General features: G+C 42.3%; 1 protein-coding gene across 2 annotated transcripts in view; it reads right to left on the reverse strand.

Annotated features, from left to right (window-relative positions):
- Positions 1-2,564: 2,564 nt before the first annotated feature.
- SLC27A2 (solute carrier family 27 member 2) overlaps positions 2,565-22,167 on the reverse strand; it is a 49,595-nt gene continuing 29,992 nt past the window's right edge. For both annotated transcript variants that reach the window (XM_030318216.1, XM_030318215.1), the window contains 5 exons: positions 18,416-18,506; positions 10,113-10,311; positions 8,516-8,613; positions 4,215-4,345; positions 2,565-3,023 (listed from right to left, as the gene is read on the reverse strand). In XM_030318216.1, coding sequence (XP_030174076.1) covers positions 2,847-3,023; positions 4,215-4,345; positions 8,516-8,613; positions 10,113-10,311; positions 18,416-18,506 — 696 coding nt within the window. In that variant the 3' untranslated portion in view covers positions 2,565-2,846. The remainder of the gene's footprint in view (positions 3,024-4,214; positions 4,346-8,515; positions 8,614-10,112; positions 10,312-18,415; positions 18,507-22,167) is intronic.

The raw sequence follows: 22,167 nt of genomic DNA on the forward strand, positions 1-22,167 counted from the left end.
AGAGTCAGGGAACTGAAAAATGACAAAAGGCAAGAAGACAGCATTGGTTCATGTGAAATGCATCTGGGTTTGCTAACTGGTATGCATTGAAGTTAGACTCCTACCCTCCCACAGAGGCTGGGAGACAGAGGCCCATCTTGGCCTTGTGGCCAAGGTCGACAAGATGGCTTGGAGGAACGTGGCAGGAGTCTGGTCAAGGAGATAGTCTTTGTCAAGAGCGCAGTTTCATGTTGACATTTCCTTCCAGTGATCATTCTAGTCAGCTTTCCTTGAAGGTCTGACCTGACTTCCTAAATAGAGGCTTGGAAAACTCTATCACACTAGTGCTCATCTCATCTCTTGGTCCAGAGCAGGCACCCACTAAATGCCTATTGAGTGGATGTGCAAATGAGTAACACATTAACAAATCATCTGTTAGGTAGGTCACTGCACTTGGTTAATCTTACTCATTTTTATAGTGATTCTCATTAGCTTCCATTTCAGATGCTGACATTTCTTAGTTTTATCCCCAAATTATTTGGGAGCCTATAGCATCCTATCTATGCACTGACTACGTTTCCAAACAATACATTTAAAATCAGACCTGTTGAATGATTTACACGGATATCAGCTTATATTTTTAAAAAATATCCATTTGTACCTGATGATTTGTGCAGGTATGTTTACAGCCACAATTTGTGACCCTTTTAAAAGAGAGAAATTAGTATTTAAAATTGATGATCTGTCATGGGCTTACTTTTATGCACACACATGCGAACCCGGGTATTGAGGATATTGTGCTGGTGTCTCTATCCGTCAGAGTGGACCTGTGGTTCCTGGCCAGAATCACAGAGGTTTGGAGGAAGTGGAGGCTGAGGAAGCCATCAGGCTGTGAGAGAGAGTTTCTGAGTTTCTAACTGGAAAATGTAAAATGTGGCTTTAAAGGTGGTCAGGCTCCAGTAGGCTCTGGTTACAGGCACACTAATGTTCTGGCTAACAGTGTAAGTGCTGGTGTCTCATCTGAGAACATGCCCTTTGAGATAACCTCTGCTTACCACCAGATCCACTGTAACACAATCACAAGTGACACAACTGCACAACGTGATACTTCCGAAAACAGAAGTCATGCTCTTTCCCATCACTTGGGTTCAATTCTCGCTGGGAGATCAATATAGCGAAGGCAGAGATACTTAGAATTTTGCAAACATTCTTAAGTGCTAACTCATAAACAACAATGTTCTAAATTATTGGCAAAATTCACAAAGACACAAGGGTATCCAGAGTTTTCCTGAGGCCACGCTCAAGTCCCTTATACATATTAAGCACTCAGAAATGGTCATCATTGGGCATAATGAGTGGGGACAGGGATTCAGGTCATGAATCTTCTTGGTAGTCACTTGAAAGAATGAGAGTTTAAAAAATACTTCTAGTACTGTGTGGGGGGTGAGAGCGGCAACCTCTCCTGTATCTATCATTAAGGATCCCTAGATATGTTTTCCTGGGGCCTTATGGGGATTACATTGAGGGAGAATTGGGGCCCCTTGCCAGCTCCTGGTCATCGGAGGATGTCCTTTAGGGAAGGAAACTCCACTTCTTTTAAGGAGGCTGGGGTATACTTGGATTATACTTCCTTGACATGGACTTAGTGACCATGACATTCCTGTTTCCTAGGAAAAACTCTAGTAAACATGTCTTGATTGCTGCTACTGAGGACCTATTCCTGAAACTGTCTGTAGCTAACATATGCAGAGGTTAAGGAGTTCTGTTGAGGAAGGGAGTCAGCTGAGTGTAAGAAGAAACAGCCTGTCTGAAGGAGCTCCTTGAAGTTCCCAAACCCACCTGCATCATGTCAAAGGGCACAGGGTCCTTAAATAAATAGGCTGTTTGATAGGAGACTGGGTGTGGAGTGAAACCAGCTCAGGTTTGAGGAGTATATGGGACTGGGGGTACTCACTGGAGATCTGGGACTTATCTGGTCCACACATCCATTTTGTTGGGTGCGTGGAAGTCTTATAAAATTTGAAACTTCACAAATTTAAAAGACTGGGAGATTCACATGAATATCTGGGTTTCTGTTTTCTAAATAATCAGATCTTGGAAGTACCTAAACTGTATTCCCACATGACAATAATCAGCCAACTGAAGCTAAGTAGTACCCTCACGTTTGCCACATTCATTTGTGACCTGTTTCTCTCGTCCACATTACTCATGTGATTCCTGAAGACACTCGAGCCTACAAGCCTTGATGGAGTTAAAAAATATCTACTGACACCTTCAATATATAGAATTATGAGGCTGTTGACTTAGGCTCCTTCAAAAACTATAGTTGGCATTCTCACCTGCTGGACAATGCAATTTGTAGACAGTGGCCCAGATAGGAGGGGAGAGGTGGCTTCACAGTAGAGCTGGACTGTTCATTGGTGTTGCATCCCCCTCACCTTTCAATTTCTTGCCTTTTTTTTTTTTTAAACCTAGGATGCCATTATCATTATGAGTAGGACACCTATGAAAAGATGCCAATGAGGCTCTTAGGCTCAGGATTTGCATGTAGAGTAAAGTCAGGAAAGAGACAATGCCATCTCATATGTTAGCATTCATCTATTTTATTACATATTTTAAAAATAATGCACCCTCTAACAAGCTTAGTCTGCAAATACAAACAGTAGGTGCAAACTGAAAACTAATCATCTCTAAATATTTTCACGTGCAATGGCTCGGGTATAATTTTTAAAAGTCTCCCATTATTGGAATGCATAAAAAATGGCATGTTACAGTCTTCAATCAAATTAAGGTTGGATTATATCAAGTGGTTGCACTAGGTCCTTTTAATTTCTTTCTGGAAATATGAGTTATCCTCCTAGGAATATTCAGAGTTTCAGAGTTTTATCATTTATGGCATTGTAAATGTCCTCAGTCATAGGCACATACATTTCTGCTTTGTCATCCAAGAAATATAAGGCATCTTTGATGACTGCAGGATTAAAGCCCTCCTCCACGAGGGTCACTTTGCGGTGTTTAAAAGTTCCAGTGATCTCAATGGTGTCCTGGAAAACATCAAACAATCCACACTGTTGCAGTGTTTTGTGAACAGATTAGGGTTCGGGCAAATGGCAGAGGGTGGGGTGTCTGGTAGCTCTGGCTCCTGAGAGGTTGGGGAAGCTAGTTCAATACCTCCTGTTTACAGAAGCTCCACTAGGGGGCCCTCTGTGCAGGTAGCTTTTCATTCCTCTGAGGCTTTAAGATCACCTGTGGGGAGGGAGGGGCTGTGGAGGGTGAAATGCAGAACAGAGCAGGGGTGCCTAGGTGGCTTAGTCCGTTAAGTGTCCGACTCTTGATTTTGGCTCGGATCATCATCTCATGGTTCATGAGTTTGAGCCCCACATCTGGCTTTGCACTGCAGGCATGGAGCCTGCTTGGGATTCTCTCCCTCTACCCCTCCCCTGCAGGGCAGTCTGTTGCTTAGTGAGCTTCCGGTTTTACTAAAATATCCAGATTTAGGGTGGGGTGGGGTTAGGGATCATCTACACACAGACCACTCTATTTTCTCAGCCTGTTTGTCCACTAGGCTGAAGCTTTTTTCCTTCAATTGACAGGTGATGGATGATCTGAGCGTATTTCAATTTTCATGTCTCTCCACCATCTCATTATAAACGTCCATGCTTTATGAACATCAACAGAAATAACATACAACTTCCACAATAGCTGGTAGCCTAACATTTCTTTTCTCAAGTCTTCAGCTACAGAATCATATTGCTCAGAGTCCAAAAGTGAGAGAATGTTAGGCTAACATGGATTAATGTTTGCGAAAAAATACATCCCTCTAGTGATGTGGGACACCTAGTGGTGATAGTTAAACATTTGACAGCTCCAACTGGCTAATGCTTCCCAACTAAGTTTCACACCGTAGGAAGGTGTAGAGCTTCAGTGGATTTTTCCATCCTTTAAAACTGGAAACATTTTAAGTATCTGTCATCCTTCATCAAACCATAGACTTTGTGAGTTATTTGCTAATACTACTGCTGAATGATCTGGTCTGTCATTTTAGGGAAAAGGGGATCAGGATTTGGCTTCTGCTAGCTCTATTTTCTGATACTTCTGCTTCCTTGTGGAGCTTCCTGGCAAGGGTAGTGACAATCTGGCCAATATGGTCACTGTGGTAGAAGGGAGTTGTTCCCTAAGACGCAGCGGTCTCCAAGAAAGAGAGGATAATTGAACTCAACAACAAGAAGTCTCACCTGTATTCTTAGAAACCGGGGCCTTGCATAACTGGGCAGGTAATCGACAACATGGTTAAAGAGTTTTTTTCCATCAAATTCGTGGTTTTCCTTCATTTTGATAGAGGCCATGCCAATTCGACCCTCATGACCTAGAAATAAAGAGAAAAAATTAGACGTGTTATACTACTTATGATGTTTTCCTAGTTCAAAGTGGGCTGAGAACATTGACATGGGTTTCTTTTGGATAGTCGGAATTTTTATTTCAGGTATATGTGGAAGTTATTCTAAAGTGACTATAACAACAATAACAAGAGCTATACGCTGATTAAATCTTCATTATATGCCAGACCCTATACTAAGTGTGTTTTATGGACTATTTCATTCAACCCTCACAACAACCTTCTGAAAAGGTATAAATATGATCTCCATTTTACAGATGAAAGTACTAAGGCTTAAAGATATAGTACGAGACTTGTTCAAGTTCACACAGCAAACAATAGACAAAGTCGGAAACCAGATTGAGGCAATCAATGGTCATCCTTCTCAGCAGCCTAAATGAAAACACCAGAGTAGAAAACAGGCCCTACTGGTGGCTGAGGGAATTTTTTTTTTTTTTTTTTTTGGACTCCAGTGAGAAGTCCTTGTTCCACAGTCATGAACAATTGGGCTCGGGTTGTTCTTTAGGGTGTAGTGTCAGGTCTGTTGTGCGTCCAGACACAAATACCACCTTTGAGATTTTGCCTTTCTGCATTTCAGAGAAGCTGGGAGTCAGGAGGGTGATGGGAGGTGCAAAGGCAAGCGGCTGTGGGCCCTCCCATTGATGAGCTATATTCCCCAAGGCTGTGTCTCCACAGAGACCAAGATCCAGCAGCTCCTTCCTGTCTGGGCAGCAAGGTAAGTGGGGAGGAGTTAAGCACAATGACTACACTGTTTTCTTGTAAAGACAGCAATAATTAGGTATTAATACATCTTTTGCCTGATCCAGCAGACTGGGTGGGAGTTGAGATCCATTGAGATCCACTTCGCTGAACTACCTAGCTGTAATCAGAGAGGGGAAGGGGCCGCCTTGTGCCCTTTGTCACCTGGGCCCCAGCTTTTGAAACCTCTCCCATGGTGATTGTGTGTTTACCTGTGGCTCCAAAGAAGGCAGGAAACAAGAGGAAACATTAAGAGAAAGGAAATGCACGCCTCTACGATTTGCCTCATATCTGAAGGAGGGAGACAGGGCACAGGACCCTCTTTCTCTAGGGGTCCCTCGTAGCTTGCTCAAAAGCAACCATCTTAGGAATCTCAAATGTCTCCAATAAGCTTCTTTTCCAATCAAGGCAGAGGCTGATGCAACAGAAATCTTCAGCACTGACTGGCTCCTTGCCTCTTGCTCTGACAGAGACAATGCCCAACTGAGAGACGAATAGGCCTATTGAGTCTCAGATCTCTGCCCCAGTTCCCAGGGGTTGGTTTGGGGCTAGTTTAGCTCCGGGGGGGAGGTTCCAGTTTACAACTGTTCTGGCCAGAGTTTCTCTAGCGCTGCACTGTCCAGTATGGTAGCCACTGGTTTCATTTGGCTATCAAAATTAATTCTAAAAACACAAACTAAAAAAAAATTCAATTCCTCAGTTGTACTAGCCACAATTTCAAGTCCTTAATAGCCATGTAGTGGTTATTGGCTACCATAGTGGAGAGTGCACATATAGAACATTTGCATCACTGCAGAAAGTTCTGTTGAGAACAAAAAGTTCTAGAGAGTAGTTGGGAAGTTCTGGTGTGACATCTAATAACAGTCAACTGGGCTTACACTTTGGTGTACCTTCCTGGTCCAAAGCTGAGATCTGTGAAGGCCTTGCTGAGCCCTTTGATACTGAAAGTAACCCTGGTAGATTGCCTTCTAGATAGACCTGCCACATTTCTGGGCTGCAGCAAGGCTGGCCGTGTGCCTGTCAGGCCAGCCAGCAGCTGGCATGGCATCGAGAATCACAGAATCTAAAAGCTGAGAGACACTTCTCAGTTTATCTTTAATCTTTTTTTTTTCCATCTTATTTGAGAGGGAGAGAGAGAGAGAGGGAGCAAGCAAGCAGGGGAGGGGCAGAGGGAGAGAGAGAGAATTTCAAGCAGGTTCCATGCTCAGTGCAGACCCTGACTCAGGGCTCCATCCCAGGACCCTAAGATCATGAGCTGAGCCAAAATCCAGAGTTGGATGCTCAACTGACTGAGCCACCAAGGTGCCCCTATCTCTAATATTTCAATGCAGCAAGAATTCTCACAGGATCTTGAGTGGACATCCAGACTCTCTACATGCCCCAGCTGGTGGGCCATTCCCCATCTCAGGAGATAGACTTTTGTGTTGTTAATCTCTCTGGTTATAGGAGACATCTCAGGCTAAAATTTGCTCCCTGGTCATTTCAATCCCTTGGCCCTCATTCTGCTCGCTGTGGGTATGGCAAGCACACCTGCTCCTTGTTCTACTTTGACTGCCTTCCAACCATGTGAAAACCATTAATCTCCTTTTTGTTCTAGATCGGTGACTCCCAAACCTTACTGGTTGTTAGAGTCACCTGGGGACTAAAAGAAGACATGAAGTGTCTGAGTCCCAAACCCCAGAGGTTCTGATCCATTATATCTAGGCTTTAAACACTCTCCCAGACTGAATCACTGTACTCTACACCTGAGACTAATATTGCACTGCAGGTTAATTAATTTGAATTTCAATAACTTAAAAAAAAGAAAGTTTCCCAGATGATTCTGATGATTGGTCAGACGAGGCTTCAGTGCTTCTCAAAATTTAGTATCTTCTAAAAATTTGTGGTAACACACACATAGCATAAAATTCATCATCTTAACCATTTTAAAGTGCCCAATTCAGTGGTATTTGATACATTCACAATGTTGTGTAACTATCACCATTATCTAGTTCTAGAACATTTTCATCACCCCCAAGTCAAACTTCATTGCTTTTAAGAATCACTGGATGGCTTGTTAAAACACAGGTCCCTGGGCCCCACTCCAGAGATTCTGATTCAGTAAGGGTTGGGGTTGGCCTGAGAAGTCATGTTGTTTCACAAGCTCCCCAGTGGTGCTGGGCCAGGGGCCCCACTCTGAAGAGCAGTGGACTCGATCCTTCCAATGCATTCCCCCAGATTCTCTCACCTTCTCATACACATTCTTTTGTGTTGCTACCTAAATCCAGCATTTAGAGGTGCACACAACACGCCAGGTGGGGTCTGTGAGAGCCCAGCGCAGTGTGATGACTGACAACCTTGCCATGGGCTCTCGTGTTAATTCAGCCCACGTTCCAACATGAGCAGCGTGCACTCAGGTCACGCTCTGTGACCTGAGATGTGGCTGCACTTCCTATCATATCATTGTCGTTGTGCTGGAGAGGAACAGGGAAGAGAAAATCTCAAATATTCTTAAAAAAAAAAAAAAAAAAGACAGCACAAAGTTATGTGAAACCACCACAGCTTAGGAAAGAGAGACTCTTGGATTTCTATTTTGAATATAGGTGAGAATCCCAAATACTGAGTTCTGGGGGAATACTAATATCCCTAGCACCTTAGAGTTGGACAGTGATTTGGAAGTTTTAATCCTCTCTCATCTATATAATTAAAACGATTTCTTCCAATGACAGCACTCATGTATACGTCTGGTAGGTGTATGTTTAGTGTTTACATAATTGAAGCGAATGAGTTCTCTTAACAATCTCAACGTCAGGGCTGATATTACCCCTAATTTTAGTGATTTGTCTGAAGTCAAACAGCCCCAGGTACTGGAGCCAAGGACCCGAAGTCAGACCTCAGCTCTCCCCACTCTGCTGGCAGAGGCAGATCTGCAGATGAAGGCTTGGTGACACCACTCTGTGTGATGATTCTGAAACTCACTGGGGTGAGCTGGGGTCAAGGATCTGTTTTAAAAGAAGTCTGGACAAAGGCAGCTCCTTTTCAGTTTTTTCTCCCAGCAAATATACTTGCTGTTACTTGTGATACTCGGTTCCGAGGCCAAGATACCATTTCCCAGCTATCAAGCCTGACACGTCTTTTCTCGAGGCATGCCAAATGTAGCATGGGACCCTGCATCTTGCAGAGATCTGGCTTGCCTGAGAGCCCAAGAACAGCTGGGGAGCTGAGCCACAGAGGAAGGCCAAGTTCAGATGTGCTGAGTTGGCTGATTTATAATGGAATATAAACCAGACATCAGCCCCTTACTCCCAGGTGGCTGAAAGAGACTGGTTCTCCAGCAGGGAGGCAAAAGTGATGACAAACTTTGCCATGGGGTTAAAATGATGTTCAGTTACTGTATAGGTTTACACAGAGACTTATGTGTACCTGGCACAGACACTCCATAAACGTTTACTTCCTGGACAAAATCAACCAGTCCTACGATATCAGCGACTTCAGTGGTGGCCACATTTTCCCCTTTCCAGCTGGAAGAAAAGGCAAGGTTAGCAGAGGTTACTGGTGGTCCCTGGCCCACGGTTCCATGGCAGAGCACGCATCTCTTCTAGGCCCTGCAAGGTGTCTGCATTTCTTTTCCCATCTCTGCTCTCAAATCCCCTGGAACTTAGTCACAGGAGAGGCATTCTACTTGAGAAACAAAAGACAAAGGCATAGACAAAGGCATTTAAATAATAAAATGTGGAATTCCAATCTCACCACATGAAACACGATACAAAGAATGTTCTAATGTTGAAATACAGGTTGGCCTAAGAAAGGTACTGGAAATCAAGAACAAATCTCAATAACTTTTTGTTGTGTTTAGGTCTCCCACTTTTCTCACTCACTAACTTTGGTTGGTTTCATACCTGTATTTCAGGGTCTCATGGCAATGAGAAAGCTTTGAGTAGCAAATAAAATACCATGCTTTATTTACAGGGAGATTAAAACGTTAGTGCCCAACCTACACTCGTCTACTTAATAAGGCTTTAAAATTTGTCTACATTTAAAAATTCTTTAGATCTCCTGGAAGTATCTTTTTAGTAACATGAAGGTTGCATAAAATCATGGTATGGATCCTGAGTCATGGAATACTCCAAAACGGAAGGAACACTCTGGATCATTGGGACCTTCATTTCATGGGTGAAAAAGGTTACCAGCCTTGACAGCACAGCTGGCCAGGAGTAGGGGTGAGCCTAGGAGCTCAGGTCTCCTCATTTGTATTCTTGCTCTGCCTACTACAGCCAGACAACTTCCATCCCTTCCGCATGCATTCACGCAAAAGTATTTATGTGTGTCAAGCACTGTGCTAGGTGCCGGGGAGTGAACCAGCAGACACAAGGCCTGGCCTCAGGGAGCTTGCACAGGAGGGAAGTTGATCAAACCAAAGTGTCATGAAAGGACCATGAGAGAAGCTGGAGGACCATGCTGTTGTTGGGAATTAGTTTCATGGTCTTATTATAATGACTTTCAAATTTCATGGTGCTGACTTGGGTTTCTGTGGGAATGGTTAGGGATGGAGAGTGGGAGGGAGGTGAATAGTGGATTTCAGAACCCCTCACTTCCTCTTCAGCTAGATCAGCTCCGTATTAGCTTGCATTTGATTTTATCTGAAGAAAAGCCCCACGACTGGAAATAGTGTGAAACCCTGGGCTATCCTAGGGGTGACTGGTAACAACTGAGGATAAATGAGAGAAACTGGATACACTGTTAGTTAGGCTCCAAAAATCAGGCACAGGTTTTCTGCCTATTTCTCAACTGGTGTTGCTCAACCAACTTATCTGTGCATTGCAGGAGTGACACTTGTAGGAAGAGTGACACTTCCTGTGGTTTGCTCCTTATTTTCTGGGAATATAGAAGTTTGGATGGACATGCCAAAGAGATAGAGGGAAATGGGGCACTGCAGCCAAAGTGGAATGCAGTTCCAATTTAGGAGTAAGCCAAATTGTGCATGTGTTTGTTTTTGACTCAATAACTCAAAGAAACCAACCGGAAAGTATCTCCAACTCTGTCATGAAAGTAGATGAAATTTTCATGGTCAATCACTAAGAGATCTCCACTATTGAAATAGAGGTCTCCTTTCTTAAAGACATCTCTCAGTTTTTTCTTCTCCGTCTGAGCACTTCCTCCAGCGTAGCCACTAAAGGGTGTGAGTTGTGTGATTCTGCAAATAAGGAGTCCAACTTCACCTAAGAGAGAAGAAAGTAAATTGTCATTTTATGTGATAGCAGTAGGCAAATTTTATTACTAACATTCTCATAAAACTGTTGCCATACACTCAAAAATGGACATCTTAAAACATGGCCCCTAAATCGACAAATATCATTTTTTAAAAAAATTTTTTTTGCAACGTTTTTATTTATTTTTGGGACAGAGAGAGACAGAGCATGAACGGGGGAGGGGCAGAGAGAGAGGGAGACACAGAATAGGAAACAGGCTCCAGGCTCTGAGCCATCAGCCCAGAGCCTGACGTGGGGCTCGAACTCACGGACCGTGAGATCGTGACCTGGCTGAAGTCGGACGCTTAACCGACTGCGCCACCCAGGCGCCCCAACAAATATCATTTTTTAACCTTACAGAGGCTAGTACTAAACCTGTCTTCAACAATGAAAAAATTAAAGACTTTCTTTGTAATTAAAATACACTCAGAAAAATGTAATGCAATGTTATTCAAGTTGCATTTTCAGTTACCCCTCTCCCCTCCTCCTTTTTTAATTTATTTATTTATTTATTTATTTTTTTTTATGAAATTTATTGACAAATTGGTTTCCATACAACACCCAGTGCTCATCCCAAAAGGTGCCCTCCTCAATACCCATCACCCACCCTCCCCTCCCTCCCACCCCCCATCAACCTTCAGTTTGTTCTCAGTTTTTAACAGTCTCTTATGCTTTGGCTCTCTCCCACTCTAACCTCTTTTTTTTTTTTTTTCCTTCCCCTCCCCCATGGGTTCCTGTTAAGTTTCTCAGGATCCACATAAGAGTGAAACCATATGGTATCTGTCTTTCTCTGTATGGCTTATTTCACTTAGCATTACACTCTCCAGTTCCATCCACGTTGCTACAAAAGGCCATATTTCATTTTTTCTCATTGCCACATAGTACTCCATTGTGTATATATACCACAATTTCTTTATCCATTCATCAGTTGATGGACATTTAGGCTCTTTCCATAATTTGGCTATTGTTGAGAGTGCTGCTATGAACATTGGGGTACAAGTGCCCCTATGCATCAGTACTCCTGTATCCCTTGGATAAATTCCTAGCAGTGCTATTGCTGGGTCATAGGGTAGGTCTATTTTTAATTTTCTGAGGAACCTCCACACGGCTTTCCAGAGCGGCTGCACCAATTTGCATTCCCACCAACAGTGCAAGAGGGTTCCCGTTTCTCCACATCCTCTCCAGCATCTATAGTCTCCTGATTTGTTCATTTTGGCCACTCTGACTGGCGTGAGGTGATACCTGAGTGTGGTTTTGATTTGTATTTCCCTGATAAGGAGCGACGCTGAACATCTTTTCATGTGCCTGTTGGCCATCTGGATGTCTTCTTTAGAGAAGTGTCTATTCATGTTTTCTGCCCATTTCTTCACTGGGTTATTTGTTTTTCGGGTGTGGAGTTTGGTGAGCTCTTTATAGATTTTAGATACTAGCCCTTTGTCCGATATGTCATTTGCAAATATCTTTTCCCATTCCGTTGGTTGCCTTTTAGTTTTGTTGGTTGTTTCCTTTGCTGTGCAGAAGCTTTTTATCTTCATAAGGTCCCAGTAATTCACTTTTGCTTTTAATTCCCTTGCCTTTGGGGATGTGTCGAGTAAGAGATTGCTACGGCTGAGGTCAGAGAGATCTTTTCCTGCTTTCTCCTCTAAGGTTTTGATGGTTTCCTGTCTCACATTTAGGTCCTTTATCCATTTTGAGTTTATTTTTGTAAATGGTGTGAGAAAGTGGTCTAGTTTCAACCTTCTGCATGTTGCTGTCCAGTTCTCCCAGCACCATTTGTTAAAGAGGCTGTCTTTTTTCCATTGGATGTTCTTTCCTGCTTTGTCAAAGATGAGTTGGCCATACGTTTGTGGGTCTAGTTCTGGGGTTTCTATTCTATTCCATTGGTCTGTGTGTCTGTTTTTGTGCCAATACCATGCTGTCTTGATGATTACAGCTTTGTAGTAGAGACTAAAGTCTGGGATTGTGATGCCTCCTGCTTTGGTCTTCTTCTTCAAAATTCCTTTGGCTATTCGGGGCCTTTTGTGGTTCCATATGAATTTTAGGATTGCTTGTTCTAATTTCGAGAAGAATGCTGGTGCAATTTTGATTGGGATTGCATTGAATGTGTAGATAGCTTTGGGTAGTATTGACATTTTGACAATATTTATTTTTCCAATCCATGAGCAGGGAATGTCTTTCCATTTCTTTAAGTCTTCTTCAATTACCTTCATAAGCTTTCTATAGTTTTCAGCATACAGATCCTTTACATCTTTGGTTAGATTTATTCCTAGGTATTTTATGCTTCTTGGTGCAATTGTGAATGGGATCATTTTCTTTATTTGTCTTTCTGTTGCTTCATTGTTAGTGTATAAGAATGCAACTGATTTCTGGACATTGATTTTGTATCCTGCAACTTTGCTGAATTCATGTATCAGTTCTAGCAGACTTTTGGTGGAGTCTATCGGATTTTCCATGTATAATATCATGTCATCTGCAAAAAGCGAAAGCTTGACTTCATCTTTGCCAATTTTGATGCCTTTGATTTCCTTTTGCTGTCTGATTGCTGATGCTAGAACTTCCAGCACTATGTTAAACAACAGCGGTGAGAGTGGGCATCCCTGTCGTGTTCCTGATCTCAGGGAAAAAGCTCTCAGTTTTTCCCCGTTGAGGATGATGTTAGCTGTGGGCTTTTCATAAATGGCTTTTATGATCTTTAAGTATGTTCCTTCTATCCCGACTTTCTCAAGAGTTTTTATTAAGAAAGGGTGCTGGATTTTGTCAAAGGCCTTTTCTGCATCGATTGACAGGATCATATGGTTCTTCTCTTTTTTTTTGTTAATGTGATGTATCACGTTGATTGATTTGCGAATGTTGAACCAGCCCTGCAGCCCAGGAATGAATCCCACTTGATCATGGTGAATAATTCTTTTTATATGCTGTTGAATTCGATTTGCTAGTATCTTATTGAGAATTTTTGCATCCATATTCATCAGGGATATTGGCCTGTAGTTCTCTTTTTTTACTGGGTCTCTGTCTGGTTTAGGAATCAAAGTAATACTGGCTTCATAGAATGAGTCTGGAAGTTTTCCTTCCCTTTCTATTTCTTGGAATAGCTTGAGAAGGATAGGTATTATCTCTGCTTTAAATGTCTGGTAGAACTCCCCTGGGAAGCCATCTGGTCCTGGACTCTTATTTGTTGGGAGATTTTTGATAACCGATTCAATTTCTTCGCTGGTTATGGGTCTGTTCAAGCTTTCTATTTCCTCCTGATTGAGTTTTGGAAGAGTGTGGGTGTTCAGGAATGTGTCCATTTCTTCCAGGTTGTCCAATTTGTTGGCATATAATTTTTCATAGTATTCCCTGATAATTGTTTGTATCTCTGAGGGACTGGTTGTAATAATTCCATTTTCATTCATGATTTTATCTATTTGGGTCATCTCCCTTTTCTTTTTGAGAAGCCTGGCTAGAGGTTTGTCAATTTTGTTTATTTTTTCAAAAAACCAACTCTTGGTTTCGTTGATCTGCTCTACAGTTTTTTTAGATTCTATATTGTTTATTTCTGCTCTGATCTTTATTATTTCTCTTCTTCTGCTGGGTTTAGGCTGCCTTTGCTGTTCTGCTTCTATTTCCTTTAGGTGTGCTGTTAGATTTTGTATTTGGGATTTTTCTTGTTTCTTGAGATAGGCCTGGATTGCAATGTATTTTCCTCTCAGGACTGCCTTCGCTGCGTCCCAAAGCGTTTGGATTGTTGTATTTTCATTTTTGTTTGTTTCCATATATTTTTTGATTTCTTCTCTAATTGCCTGGTTGACCCACTCATTCGTTAGTAGGGTGTTCTTTAACCTCCACGCTTTTGGAGGTTTTCCAGACTTTTTCCTGTGGTTGATTTCAAGCTTCATAGCATTGTGGTCTGAAAGTATGCATGGTATAATTTCAATTCTTGTAAACTTATGAAGGGCTGTTTTGTGACCCAGTATATGATCTATCTTGGAGAATGTTCCATGTGCACTCGAGAAGAAAGTATATTCTGTTGCTTTGGGATGCAGAGTTCTAAATATATCTGTCAAGTCCATCTGATCCAATGTCTCATTCAGGGCCCTTGTTTCTTTATTGACTGTGTGTCTAGATGATCTATCCATTTCTGTAAGTGGGGTGTTAAAGTCCCCTGCAATTACCACATTCTTATCAATAAGGTTGCTTCTGTTTATGAGTAATTGTTTTATATACTTGGGGGCTCCGGTATTCGGCGCATAGACATTTATAATTGTTAGCTCTTCCTGATGGATAGACCCTGTAACTATTATATAATGTCCTTCTTCATCTCTTGTTACAGCCTTTAATTTAAAGTCTAGTTTGTCTGATATAAGTATGGCTACTCCAGCTTTCTTTTGGCTTCCAGTAGCATGATAAATAGTTCTCCATCCCCTCACTCTGAATCTAAAGGTGTCCTCAGGTCTAAAATGAGTCTCTTGTAGACAGCAAATAGATGGGTCTTGTTTTTTTATCCATTCTGATACCCTATGTCTTTTGGTTGGCGCATTTAATCCGTTTACATTCAGTGTTATTATAGAAAGATACGGGTTTAGAGTCATTGTGATGTCTGTATGTTTTATGCTTGTAGTGATGTCTCTGGTACTTTGTCTCACAGGGTCCCCCTTAGGATCTCTTGTAGGGCTGGTTTAGTGGTGACAAATTCCTTCAGTTTTTGTTTGTTTGGGAAGACCTTTATCTCTCCTTCTATTCTAAATGACAGACTTGCTGGATAAAGGATTCTTGGCTGCATATTTTTGCTGTCTAGCACCCTGAAGATCTCGTGCCATTCCTTTCTGGCCTGCCAAGTTTCAAAAGAGAGATCAGTCACGAGTCTTATAGGTCTCCCTTTATATGTGAGGGCACGTTTACCCCTTGCTGCTTTCAGAATTTTCTCTTTATCCTTGTATTTTGCCAGTTTCACTATGATATGTCGTGCAGAAGATCGATTCAAGTTACGTCTGAAGGGAGTTCTCTGTGCCTCTTGGATTTCAATGCCTTTTTCCTTCCCCAGTTCAGGGAAGTTCTCAGCTATTATTTCTTCAAGTACCCCTTCAGCACCTTTCCCTCTCTCTTCCTCCTCTGGAATACCAATTATGCGTATATTATTTCTTTTTAGTGTATCACTTAGTTCTCTAATTTTCCCCTCATACTCCTGGATTTTTTTATCTCTCTTTTTCTCAGCTTCCTCTTTTTCCATAACTTTATCTTCTAGTTCACCTATTCTCTCCTCTGCCTCTTCCATCCGAGCTGTGGTGGTTTGCATTTTGTTTTGCATTTCCTTTAAAGCGTTTTTCAGCTCCTCGTGACTGTTCCTTAGTCCCTTGATCTCTGTAGCAAGAGATTCTCTGCTGTCCTGTATACTGTTTTCCAGCCCAGCGATTAATTTTATGACTATTATTCTAAATTCACTTTCTGTTATATTATTTAAATCCTTTTTGATCAGCTCATTAGCTGTTGTTATTTCCTGGAGATTCTTCTGAGGGGAATTCTTCCGCTTGGTCATTTTGGATAGTCCCTGGTGTGGTGAGGACCTGCAGGGCACTTCCCCTGTGCTGTGGTGTATAACTGGAGTTGGTGGGTGGGGCCGCAGTCAGACCTGATGTCTGCCCCCAGCCCACCGCTGGGGCCACAGTCAGACTGGTGTGTGCCTTCTCTTCCCCTCTCCTAGGGGCGGGATTCACTGTGGGGTGGCGTGGCCCGTCTGGGCTACTTGCACACTGCCAGGCTTGTGATGCTGGGGATCTGGCGTATTAGCTGGGGTGGGAAGGCAAGGTGCACGGCGGGAGGGGGGGCAGGCTTAGCTCGCTTCTCCTTAGGTGATCCACTTCAGGAGGGGCCCTGTGGCAGCCGGAGGGAGTCAGATCCACTGCCGGAGGTTTGGCTCCGCAGAAGCACAGAGTTGGGTGTTTGCGCGGAGCGAGCAATTTCCCTGGCCGGAACCGGTTCCCTTTGGGATTTTGGCTGGGGGATGGGCGGGGGAGATGGCGCTGGCGAGCGCCTTTGTTCCCCGCCAAACTGAGCTCTGTCGTCCGGGGGCTCCGCAGCTCACCCTCCCTTTGTCCTCCAGCCTTCCCGCTTCCCGAGCAGAGCTGTTAACTTATGACCTCCCAGACGCTAAGTCGCGCTTGCTGTCGGACACAGTCCGTCAGGCCCCTCCGCTTTTGCAAGCCGGACTCGGGGGCTCTGCTTGGCCGGCGAGCCGCCCCTCCGCCCCGGCTCCCTCCCGCCAGTCCGTGGAGCGCGCACCGCCTCGCTGCCCTTCCTACCCTCTTCCGTGGGCCTCTCGTCTGCACTTGGGTCCGGTGACTCCGTTCTGCTAATCCTCTGGCGGTTTTCTGGGTTATTTAGGCAGGTGTAGGTGGAATCTAAGTGATCAGCAGGACGCGCGGTGAGCCCAGCGTCCTCCTACGCCGCCATCTTCCTGCGCCTCTTGAATTATCCCCTCCTCCTTTTTTTAAAGTAGGCTCCACACTCAGTGTGGAATTCATGACATTGAGATCAAGACCTGACCTGCAATCAAGAGTCGACTGAGCCTCCCAGGTACCCCTTCAGTTACCTTTATTATAAATCATTTATAAAGCTGATAAAACATTGATTTCATTTTCTATGTATGGTAGCAACATTTACATGCTTATCATTTTAATAATTTGCATATATTAGTAAGAATCAGTTTCTGAACTTACAAATGGAAGATATTTTCTCCTTTACCTCAATCTTTAATTTTCCACAACCTAAGACAACTCACAAGTGAGATATCCCCATCATTCCATCTTAATTTTATAGCATTTCCAAGACACAAACTTATAAAGTTCTCTTTCAATCTGTTTTGATTGACTATATGCATAGATTTTCCAAATACTAGATCTTGAACTTCCATATATATTTGTTAGTAAAGTTGATATTAAATTCTCTGAAAAGCAACTGTGTTCAAAATAATTTTTATCCCACTTTACAGAAAATATGTTTATCCCTCATCTAAGCCTAAATCCTGCCAATGGACATTGCTCCAGTTATTAAATTAACCCTGGGCTGAAATTAGCATATAAGGTTTTTTTTCCAAACTACTCCCAGATTTTAAAATTTGTGATAGGGGTGCCTGGGTGGCTCAGTTGGTTAAGTGTCTGACTCTTGATTTCAGCTCAGGTCATGATCCCAGGCTCGTGGGATCGAGCCCCGTGTCATGGGATTGAGCCCTGCGTTGGGGCAGAGCCTGTTTGGGATTCTCTCTCTCCCTCTCTCTCTGCCCCTCCCTTGCTTGCACTCCTCCCCCTCCCAAATAAATAAACTTTAAAAAAAGATAAAAAAATGAACAGGGGGTTTTGAAACAGGTAGGGTATGTCTGAATTCAGATATATGGTAGAGTGGGAGCGACAGAGGTCATGAGAATTTTCAGTTAGCAACTTTGCATTTTTCACTCCTGGAGAGAAATGTTAAAAAATGCCCAGCTTTGGAGCAAAATAACACAACGATAAGAAGTGGTGAATGCTAAAGAACAAAAACCAAAGAAACCAAAAACCGAACTAACCAAACAAAACTGTTGCCATACAATCCATTGGCAACAAGCTAGCTGAAGGAAGTGTCACTATCCGTGCACGTGTATGTCCATATACATCCTATACATACATATAGACCATACACACAAAGTACAGTATCCCATGTGGCCACACACTTGTAATTCTAAAAATGCTAGTATTTTATGGAATAATGATTTACACTCATACTTGGACAAATGCACAGTAGTCTAAGCTTGAAGGTAGACCTTGTAAAGCTAACTATAGCTTTGCAACCATGATTACATATCCCTTTCCTCAAAACACTTACCTCATAATTAAGAAGTTAAGCTAGGTTTCAAAGTATAATTATGTTACATGTAGTGGTAAATTAGTATCTTTTGGAATTTCTGTAACTATTTCTGAGGGTACTTAAAATAAACCTCTTTTATCCCCCCACTCTAAATTTTTTTTTACCATATATTCATTTTAGCAATGATATGCTAGTTCTTAACAGTTACTTGATCAAGTTAAGAAAGGGCACAGGTTAGCTGAGCAAAAATCTACTGTACCTTTGGGAACTCGGATGCAATATCCATTTCCATCTCGGACAGGTTCATCTTTCTCCACATCATATTTAATCAGCTCATAAGTTATGACTTTCTAGCAAAATGAACACATATCATTTTAAATACAAATTCCTTCACATTTTTTCCTTTTTATTGTGGTACAGCATACGTGAAGTCCAAAAAGTACATTATCTTTAGTGTCCAGCTTGATAAAATTACATATGGACACATCCATGTAACTACCACCCAGACCAAGAAATAAAACATTTCCAGTACTGTAAAAACTTTCCCTTTGCCCCCTTTCTTTCAAGGTAAACACTATTCTGACTTACCACCATCAATTAGTCTTAAAAAATTTTTTTTTAATGTGTATTTATTTTGAGAGAAAGAGAGATAGAGAGTGAGTAGGGGAGGGGTAGAGAGCTGTCAACACAGAGCCAGACATGGGGCTTGAACTCATGAACTGGGAGATCATGACCTGAGCCAAAGTCAGATGCTTAACTGACTGAGCCATCCAGGTGCCCCACCATCAATTCGTCTTACACTTGAAATAAATGAAATAGGAAATGAAATATATGCCTTTGTGCTGCTGCTTTCACTGAACATAATACCTGTTACTCATCTAGCCATGTTAATTTTTTTTTCAGTGGTTTATTTTTTATTGCCATGGAATTTTCCTTGCAGGAATATGCCATAATTGATCTATCCTTCTGTTAACTGGCATCTGGACTGTTTCCAGTTTTAGACTATTAAAAATGATGCTGTTATGAACACTCTCAATACACATGTTTTGGTGAACATATCACAATGGATTTTAAAAATCCTATATGCCGCTGTTAGATGATTCATGTTTCCATCTGTTCTCCAATATATTTAAGGTTCAATGGTATAATTATTTCATGCCTATGGCTATAAAATTATTAAAACTCTATTATATTTTACATATACATATTTTACATATTTCAATGGCATAAGAATTTAAATATATGTAGTGCAGTAAGAGTAATCAGTATATTATTTTCTCCTACTAATACTCTCTACTATTACTTTCCCTACTAAATATGACAGGATTTAGAAGTAATGATTAGCCATGATTATTGTGTCCATTTCAAATTTTATATTTAATAGTAGCAAATAACCATTACAAGGCAAGTAGCATTCATAGTCAACAAATGGAGGGCTTGTTTATTTGCAAGAGTATAAAAAATTTGGGGCTGGTAACCAATGTTTCTTTCCACATCAGTTGCAGGGGCATCTTCTTCCCTTTCTGCTTCAGTTAAAAAATAACTCCTTGTTTTTTGTTTTGTTTTGTTTTGCTTTTATTTTTTGAGAGAGAGAGAGAGAGAGAGAGAGCAAGCTAGGGAGAAGGGCAGAGGGAGAGACAGAGAGACACACAGAGAGAGAGAGAGAGAGAGAGAGAGAGAGAGAGAGAGAGAGAGAGAATCTTAAGCAGGCTCCATCCTCATCACAGAGCCTGAGGTGGGGCTCAATCCCATGACCCTGGGATCATAACTTGAGCCAAAATCAAGAGCTGGGTGGGTGCTCAATCAACTGAGACACCCAGGCACCCCTCTTCTTGTTTTAAGTAGAAAAACTGACAATAAAACATGGCAGTCCATGGATGAGGAGCAAAGAAAAAAAAAAATATATATATATTTTTTTGGAAGAACTATTAATACATAGCACTGACTTCTAAGGTCCTTAGGTTTGGTTTAAAACAAAAGTTTCCTTGAAACTCATCTTCTTGAGGGTCAATAGTAACAACATAGATACCTTGCACTGTGTCTCAACTCAACTTTCTGCCCTTTCTTGTTCTGAACTACATTAGACTTGGGTCTCCAGCGTCTGGGCTTGGTACAAGTAGAACTGAAGCTAACTAGAAAAGACTGACTTTATCAGCAGTGGTTCCAGTGGGGAGTAGAAATTGATTCTTAGTCTGTAGCAGCACTGCCCAGTAGAGTTTCTGTAATGATGGAAATGTTCTACATCTGTACTGCTCAACATGGTAGTCACTGAACCCAGGTGGCTACTGAGGACTTGAAACATGGCTAGTGTGTGTGAAGAACTGAACTGAAAATTCCATTTACATAATTTAAATTTAGATGGCCACACATAGCTAGTGGCTGCCGCACCGTATGGTATAGATGTGGAGGGCAGTGGAGGGACCTGCGTGGCGCAGGTGTGGCTGTCAATGTCAGAGTGGTTCCCCAGGCTTGAGAATGCCTCGTGATAAGGCCCGGATGTGAGGAACAGGATGATAATATCACTACAGCTAACAATTATTCAAGACTTTATATGACAGGCCTTGGGCTATGTCCTCTAAGAATTTTTTTCAGAAGTTATTTAATTTAATTCTTTCAATAACCTTTTCCCCTTATGCTAAATACTGAGTTTGGGCCAGGCACTAGGCCCTACATTTTCTCTTTTTTATTTCTGTTTTCCAAACAATAAAATTGAGGCCTAAGAAACATAAATGACTCGCCCAAGGTCACTCAGGATGCAAGGTGCTGAAATTTTATCTCTTGGGGCAGCTCTCTCATGCACATGCATTGCTATCCTTTGTACTCTGCCCATCAGTCCCTGGGGACACATTGCCTGGGAGCTCTGGTGTATCTGTTCACGGCCAGCTGGGCAGGAAGGGCCGCCAGAGGTGTAATGACAACAGCGATGGCTCACGCATGTGGAGGCTCAGCATCGCTGAATGTTGCTGGAATTCTGAAAAAAGAGGGGGTCACCTGGAAGACTTCTCAAAAGCAAAAAAAAAAAAAAAAAATGCAAAGAGACTGTCTAGAGACCCTAGGCCAGAAGTGACTGTGAGGAAAGAGAGACTACCAGGTAGCTGGCTTACACATAAGAGATAACCGGTGGAGTTTGCAGGCAAATACAAATGTTCATAAGATCCTAGAACTGGAGTGCATTCCAGTTCTCTCGAAGGTCTACACAGCAGTTCCTCAGCCCTGGCTTTTGGAAAACACTGATGCCTGGGCCCTGCCTCAGAACTACTAAATCTAAAGCTCAGAGGGTGACACCCTGCACCTGCATACATGAAAAACTCCCCAGGTAACTGTGATTTCACAGTGTGTGGTAAACTTATGGAACTGGCAACCTTCTGGAGTTTGGTCACATACGTGTATAAATGGCATCAGGAAGACTTCACATAAGTTGCAGATAGCAAAGGTGTAATAGGTTGTTATTAAGAGAAATTAAGATTTTTAGGGACGCCTGGGTGGCTCAGTCAGTTAAGTGTCCAGCTCTTGACTTCGGCTCAGGTCACGATCTCCTGGTTCATGAGTTTGAGCCCCACATCGGGCTCTGTGCTCACAGCACGCAAATCCTGCTTGAGATTCTCTCTTTCCCTCTCTCTTTGTCCCTCCCCCACTCATGTGCCCTGTTTCTCTCTCTCTCTCACAATGAAAGGACAAACTGAAAAAAAAATTTGAAAAAAAAAGAGAAATTAAGATTTTAAAATTAAAGGGTCCTGTCACTTTGTGCTCACTGTCATAGAGAAGGATCAAATCCTCTCTCTTGGTTACATGGATTGGCCATGGCTCTGATGCAGTAAGAAATGACGTCATCATGACATCTCTTAAGACGTGTCTGCATTGGGGCACCTAGGTGGCTCAGTCAGTTAAGTGTCCAGCTCTTGGTTTCAGCTCATGTCATGATCTCATGATTTCGTGAGCTTAAGTGCTTTATTGGGCTCTGTGCTGGCAGGGCTGAGCCTGCTTGGGATTCTCTCTCTCCCTCTCTCTCTG

This window comes from Lynx canadensis, chromosome B3, assembly GCF_007474595.2.
Source record: "Lynx canadensis isolate LIC74 chromosome B3, mLynCan4.pri.v2, whole genome shotgun sequence".
Lineage (NCBI taxonomy): Eukaryota > Metazoa > Chordata > Mammalia > Carnivora > Felidae > Lynx > Lynx canadensis.